The sequence below is a fragment of the Octopus bimaculoides genome, chromosome 18, assembly GCF_001194135.2.
Source record: "Octopus bimaculoides isolate UCB-OBI-ISO-001 chromosome 18, ASM119413v2, whole genome shotgun sequence".
In the NCBI taxonomy this organism is placed as follows: domain Eukaryota; kingdom Metazoa; phylum Mollusca; class Cephalopoda; order Octopoda; family Octopodidae; genus Octopus; species Octopus bimaculoides.
This window is the reverse complement of record NC_068998.1, coordinates 47,220,513-47,228,188: the sequence shown is the minus strand read 5'-3', so window position 1 is coordinate 47,228,188 and position 7,676 is coordinate 47,220,513. Positions and strand designations below refer to the sequence as shown.

The following is a 7,676-nucleotide window of genomic DNA, read 5'->3' as shown; positions in this document are numbered from 1 at the left end:
GTCCGTTGCAGCTGTAGGGGTCGCAGTGTCCGTTGCAGCTGTAGGGGTCGCAGTGTCCGTTGCAGCTGTAGGAGTCGCAGTGTCCGTTGCAGCTGTAGGAGTCGCAGTGTCCGTTGCAGCTGTAGGAGTCGCAGTGTCCGTTGCAGCTGTAGAAGTCGCAGTGTCTGTAGTAGTAATAACTCTAGAGTCCTCAATTTCCGTTATAGCGGGGAGGTCTGCTGCAGAATCCGCTGTGGTTGTAGTTGTATCGTATTCAACATCAGTAGTTGTGAGGGTGTCTTTTGCTGAAACAACAGTGTCATCCGATGACGTCAGTTGATCGCTGTCAGAGCCGCTTGTATCAATGACGTCTTCGGTTAACTTTGAAACTTTACAAGAAGCATTGAATTCTTCGCTTTTCTCCAACTGAGCGTTCTGTTCTGTTGTGAGATCTATGCTAGAACTGGGCTCTCTTGACAATTCTCTAGAATTACAAGTTACGGTCTCATCCAGAACGACACAACTAAAATTGATCTCAGTGTTGGTCATAGAGATAGACCTGTCGTTATTCGAACCACTGACTGCTTCGTAGTCATTTGAACTTAATGCCGTTGTTAAACGATTGATCTCATTGTTAGCTTGATAGTCGAAATTATTAGACACCATAGAGCTTTTATCCGATACCACAAGATCGTGACCAACATCATGCATTGCTTGCTTCCCAGGGCTATTTGTGACCGACCTCTTCTCGGGGATGCTTCGGTCAGACACGGCCTGGGGATTGCTCACTTCACTTGCGGTTTCAAAATAATTTTTAAATTCTGTTAGGTTGTCATTTGAATTAATATCTCCTGAACTAGGAGCAGCATTAGATTCTAGTGACCCGTCTCTGCTGGGATTACCTTCAGGACAAACTTCATTACTAGTCTCTTTTGACTCGTCTGGATTTTTCCCATGAATGTCAAACTGGTCTCCTTCGGTATCGGATAATCTCGCCGTAGCTGTCTGCTCACAGAGTTCAGTAGTTCCTTCGACTTCTTCAAAGTCTCTCAATAGAAGAGTCCTCCGAGCCTCCATATCTTCATCTTCACTACTACCCATTCTGCAAATCATTTCCGACCCAGTCGAACTTTGACTACTTTCAAGTTTAACACGGTAAATTATTTCCGAATCACTGGTGCTGCTGTCCGAGTCGCTGTCTTGCTTTTGGATTGCCTGAATATCACTCATTGCAATGCCACTGGTTTCATCAACATTGTCAGTTCTAACCACAGAATAGTCTGTGGCGAGAGACAGGCCACTAGTATCTATAGCACTAGTGGTGGGAGTAGTACTTGTGGTGGTAGTACTTGTGGTGGTAGTACTTGTGGTGGTAGTACTTGTGGTGGTAGTACTTGTGGTGGTAGTACTTGTGGTGGTGGTAGTACTTGTGGTGGTGGTACTAATGGCATCAGTAGTAGAAGTGATAGTGCTTGGAATAGTAGCGCTAACAGTGGTAGTGGTAGCATCCTTGGTTGTGTCAGTATTGACTGCATCATCAGGAGCGGCGGAGATGTCAGTGGTTGAAGTGGCGGTGTTGATAGTGTAGTCAACGCTAATGGTGGTCATATTGGTATTGATAGTAGTTACAGTGGTGGTGGTGGGAACAGCAGTGTTGTTGTTTCTGATGTCTGCGGTAGTACTGGTAGTTGAAAAATTTTCTGACGCTGTATCAGGTTTTGAAACCGTACCATCCAGTTTAGTGGTATTATTGTTTCCATTGTACGTACTGCCGGACAAATGGACACATTTGCGAGCTACATGCCCGGTTTCGCCACAACGATAGCAAGTACGATAGATCAAGCTGGGGCAGTAGCGCTGGACATGTCCCTGTTGGCCACAGTTGTAACAGCAACCACTCAGTATTTCTTGGTTACACTGTCGAGCCACGTGACCAAGTTGGTTACATATGTAACACCGGCTAACAAACATGAAACAGTGTTTAGCCAAGTGTCCGCTCTTGTGGCACTGGTAACACCGGTCTGAATAACAGTCGCGGGCATAGTGACCCATTCGGTGACATTTAAAACAGCGACCTTGAAGTCTTTTTTTCTTCTCAGAACGTTCCGACTTCGCTTCCTGCGTTTGCGACGGTGATGTCGAAGACGAGGATGAAGTAGATGAGGAATGTGGTGAAGAGGAGGAATGTGGTGAAGGGGTTCCATCAGATATAACATCTGGTTGTTGTTGTTGTGATGATTGTGGTGTTGCTGGTTGTGTACACGTTGTGTTCGGACACTTTCCTATCTGATGTTTGTCACCACATAAACGACAAGCAGAGGTTTCAAAATTCTCCATATTAGCTCTGATAAAAACAAAAAAATATATTTTTTTAATAAAGTAAATTTTAAAGAAATTAATTCAAAATATTTAGCAACAAAGAAACACCAAGCGAAGTCAGAAAAATAAAATATACCAACGCTTTTTATTTCTATTACCTATAAAAGACGTACATCGAAATTAAATGACTAATACAAACACGAGACAGAACATAGACTCGGAGAACTAAAGTTATAAAACAGAAATTTAAGAAAAGAAGCAAAAGAAACGAATGAATTAGGAAAAGATAGAAAAAAAAAAACGAATGAAATAATAAAAAGATAAAATATACCTACATCTACTCAAGTACGCTCATATGGATTATAAGTATTTTTTTCACCTGCAGTTATAAGCATTATATAGTTGCCCACGTGCAAAATGGCTTCTGTTTTGTCACGAGGGATATTTGCATATGAATAAATTATAAATACATAAAACAACCTTCCCGACCGTATTGAAAAAAACACTTTGTATGGGTGACGCGTGTGGAAGAGGAATTGAGACAGGTAACTTCATCTGCGGACGCCGGTTGGTTAATTTTTTTTTTGTTTTTTAGCAACTACCTGTCCAGGAAGATCAGCCTAAAGAAGAGATGTCTGTCTCGAAGAGCGTTTGAAAAATGCTGGACCAATGTAAGGAAGTTAGGGATAAATGGGGCCATGCTAGTGTGGTCGGTCTGAACGGAAAAGAAGGAAATGACGGAAGGAAATTTTTTTTAAAAAGTGGCTATTATAAAAAGCCTTTAAAAAAAAGGGTAAAAAAAAAACGGTGGGTCGAATATGAACCCGGAAAAATATCAACATATAATTTATATATTCATTTCGATTTCATTATACTGTTCATTATACTGTGTATTTTCATCCGATTTCATTATATTTGATTTTTTAAACTAAAGTATAACCCCAGCCCCTAAATGTTTTGTTGTGTCCTTGTGCTATCCCTTCTGTGTCATGGCCTATGTGCCAAATAAAAAAAAATTCGTTGCGATTTCAAGGACGGGTTATTATTGTTGTGCATATTTGAGAAACGAATGACGACCACGGCATCCTATTATACGCTACAACACAACGTGATACAGACACTACATCACTGGTATTTGTAGAAATTGTTTTTATTTCTATCATTAGTTATTCCATTCAAGAAAGCGACAACTCAAGTACCGCTAATCTTGTTATACGCTTAAATACTCGCACGTTACGTGTCCGACAATCGGAGCCACTACATGGCGGGTGACTTTAGAAATAGTAGCCAAATCGTAATCCCCCACCACCCGTCGCGAAGAAAGGACAACGCTGGGTAACGCTAACTTTAATATAAATCTGATTACAACCTGGAGCTCATTTGATTGTTGGTTAACTCGCGCTAGCCTGGGATCTTTTTTAAAACGGGGGCCACATTTTTCGTTAAGACGAATATACGCTTACAGATAAACTTGCGCAAAAAAAAATTTAGAATACGTCCACCGCGTCAGGTTTTGTTTTTATTTTTTTATTTTTCTGTCTTGTTTCAGTTATAGTGCGGCCATCCTGGGGCTCCGTCTTGAATTTCAATCGAATTTGTCGACCTTCACCTCACCGTGTATCAAATCCACTCAGACGCTTACCAAGGTGTTATACAGTGGGACTGAATCGGAAACCATGTAGTTTGGAAGCAAACTTCTCGCCATTCCTTCACCTATTTTTTTTTCCTAAACGCAAATTCTCGTGAGGCAGAAATAGCGAACCGGTTTCAATTCCTGGTTGTAGATTTATCAGTCTTACATCTAAGTGTTTAATTGGTGTATATGTGTGTGGTAGGGTGAGAGTGGAGGATCAACACCACATCTTCAAAATTCTTAAAACGGTAAGACCATCACCAAACTAAATGGTTTCAATTGGAACCAGCGATTCGGTTTCAATTCGTAAAAACCAATACACTTCAGAAAAAGTATTATTTTGTGTCTACATAAGACCTTTTTATTACTGAAATCCCCACCAAATAAGCTAAAATAAACTAATTTTTCAAATGGAACCAACGATTTGGTTTTGATTCGTTACTGAAATTTTTACAATTAGCTTATGCCCTCTAGGAAAGCATTCTTCTGTTTACATAAGCCCTATTATTTCTGAAGCACCCTCCCCACACACACAAGGGGTTTGAGAATTAGGGATTTCTGTTTGTGAGACTCCCTCATGGTGGACTGGTTTCCAATTCAGGTGTGTCGTAAACCCGGTTTTAAATACGCTATGGAGACTGGGTACCCGGCTCAATGAGTCCGTCCTACGACTCAGTAAAAATGTTTGAGACTAGAAAAGACGTTTCGAAGGACACAATTGGCAAAAAAAAAAAAAAAATTCCGTGACCCAAACTGCTATGAGAAAGGTACGAACACCACATCACATTGATCTTTTTAGGGTTAGAGAAATCTGTCCCGGATTCATTGGAAATTTTTTTTTTTTTCCTTAGTGAAAATCGTGCTGGTGAAAAGATCAATGGGGGTAGGGGTGGGTGAAATTTCCGAGGCTTCCACCTCACCGCACTCCGTTTTTCGGACCCCCAAAAGGATTTTATAGCAGATTAAAATGTTACAGGAATTCATTCAACGAAAGAGAAAAAAATTCCAGAATTGAGGTGGTTTCATAGCAAATAAGTCGAAAGGTAAGCTACTATAAATCGGCACGAACTTTCCGGACAACCCAATGGTAAGTTTGAGGGAGACAGGATTGCTATTTCTAGTAGATGGAGGGAACACCTAGAGGTAACCTCATTGGTTCACCCAATATCTTTGTTGGAAGCGGGTGACTACATATACTTTGAATGTACACACGTTCTAAAGCAACTCTTTATACAGTGGAAGGTGGCGATGACTGAACGTGCAAAAGTAATTTTAAACAACTGTTTATACATATTTAGAAACGATGGAATTCTTCTCAAAACCAATATTTAGTCACTGCAAATGTTTGTTTGAGATAAGAGCTGGAGAGGGAAAAGAGGTGGGGGGGGGAAACAGCAAAACTTCCATTTGTTTGCTATTAAGTTATACAAATGTTGTTCGGCCGCACAGAAGTTTTAAAGTAGATCTTTGAAAAAATGTACTCCAGCCATGACAATCCAGCCTTTCATTTGAGAGCAGTGTATCTGGTTTTATTTATTATTTTTTTTAAAGGATATTTTTCTTTTCTAGTACACTCGTTTCATGAGACGGGTATAAATTCTGATAGGTGGAATACTTCATAGAGGCGGGAGGCGCATGGCTTAGTGGTTAAGGTGTTGGATTCATGATCGTAAGATTGTGGTTTCGATTCCTGGACCGGGCGAGGCATTGTGTTCTTGAGCAAAACACTTCATTTCACGTTGCTCCTGTCCAATCAGTCGGTAAAGATTAATGACTCCGCGATGGACTGGCGTCCAATCCAGGTGGGGAATATATACGCCAGAGAAACTGAGAAACCGGCCCTTTGTTCCTTTCGTGGACTAACCATTTTATGGAGGAGAAAAGCTAGGGAAAAAATTGTTTGCTTCCTTCTGTGAAAGATTCGTTGAAAAAAAAAATGTTTTTTAAAAATATTTTAACTTCTCCCCACTTTCATTCTGAACCTTTTTGATAAGAATTTCGGATACCGACCACTTGGTTCTACGTTCAGTTTCACTGCGTGGCACCTTCGATAAGTGTATTCTACTATTGGCCTGGGTCGACCAAAACCTTGTGAGTGAATCTGGTGGACGAAAACTGATTATATATAGACATGTATGCGTATTTGTCCTCTACCATCGCTTGGTAACCGGTGTAGGTGTGTCCCCGTTCGACAAAAAGAGGTGGATAGAATAAGAACTCAGGTATATTGTTCGACTTAACCTTTCAGGGTGGTGCCCCAGCATGGCTGCAGTCCACAAACTGCAACTAGTAAAAGAAAAGCAAAAGACAAGATAATATTTCTTTCAGAGAGAAATGGTTATTATTTCTCACAGATTGTGACCACAAAGGGCTTCCATTATTCGCTTTCCTGAGACGATAGTTCTGTAAAATTGCAAAATCTTAAGACAAAATGATTTTAATTTACAGTGAAGGAGAAACGAACATGTATACCCATCGTGCCTTTCTTGGAGACTGAGTTGTCTTTTATACTTTACTATTTTTCTAGGATTTTAGAATCTATTGAAAATCGATTCGTCTACCACAGTGTTTCCCTGGCAAATACCCTCTCACACATCACTAAAATTATTACTGTATGTACTTGGGTATTTTACATTCTTAGTTCAAATCCTACCAAGGTCGACCTTGAGCTTCGTTATCTGGGAATCGATAAAATAAAGTCAATGGCCTCCCACCAAATTTCAGGCATTGAACTTAGAGTAGAAAGAATTTCTGCTTTACGTTCGATAAAATAAGTACCAGGTGAGCGCTGAGGTCGTTGTAATCGACCGGCTCCCTATCCTAAAATTTCAGGATTTGTATCCAGAGAAAAAAATTATTTGGAGCTCATATAAATGATTAGGGCCGAGAAGGAAAGATGGTACCTTGACTCTTTATAGGGTCTTCGAGTTTTGTGTGAGGAAGAGAATAATATATATTCACAACAGTCCTTCACAGACAGCTACAAGCTCCCAAGTGATTTTATTAAACCTATCGATAAATTGTCTATCACAAACACAGGAATGGGGCACAACTATCGACCCGCTCCAAGTCGTTTCCCCATCAACGAAAATTCCCTCTCAGTACTTATACTAACTCAAAACCGTGGTGAGAGACACATAACGTGATATGCAGTGGGAATCGTACCTAAAAGCACGTGAAACGAACGTTTTAACCAAACAACTATGATTGCATATGGCGACAGTGATACAGCTAAGACAGTTTGATTATTAATAAATATGTAATGCTATTTAGCGGAAGTGACGACAGCTGAGGTTAGAGACACCAAAGTGTCACAGGAAGCATTTGCCTTTGCAGAATGACATGTAGCTATATTTGTTTCTTTCTCTCTCTCTCATAAACACTTTGCAAGTAGTTAATATTAAGTGAGGCAATAATACTCGGTTCTGCTGGAATACTGAATATTGGTATACGAGTTTCTAGAAGCCAGTATGCGCGCGTCTGCTTGTGTGTGTATGTGTGTGTGTGAGTCTATATCCGGTATGTAATCTGTTTATCAATATAGTATTAGGTTATTAACGTATTTATTTACATAACTGTGTGTGTGCGTGCGTGTGTGTGTGTGTGTGTGTGTGTGTGTGTGTGTGTGTGTGTGTGTGTGTAGAGGGACAGAATCCGGTCAGTATTGAGTCTATGTAACATGAATATAAACATTATGTGAATAAGTAGTGTATGCATCTTTCTCTTATATACACACATATATACA

The 7,676-nt window shown here is 40.2% G+C and overlaps 1 protein-coding gene across 1 annotated transcript in view; it reads right to left on the bottom strand.

Moving 5' to 3' along the window:
• LOC128249781 (serine-rich adhesin for platelets-like) overlaps window positions 1-7,676 on the bottom strand; it is a 34,053-nt gene that overhangs the window by 1,901 nt on the left and 24,476 nt on the right. The window contains exon 2 of the mRNA XM_052974268.1: window positions 10-2,323. Coding sequence (XP_052830228.1) covers window positions 10-2,316 — 2,307 coding nt within the window. The 5' untranslated portion in view covers window positions 2,317-2,323. The remainder of the gene's footprint in view (window positions 1-9; window positions 2,324-7,676) is intronic.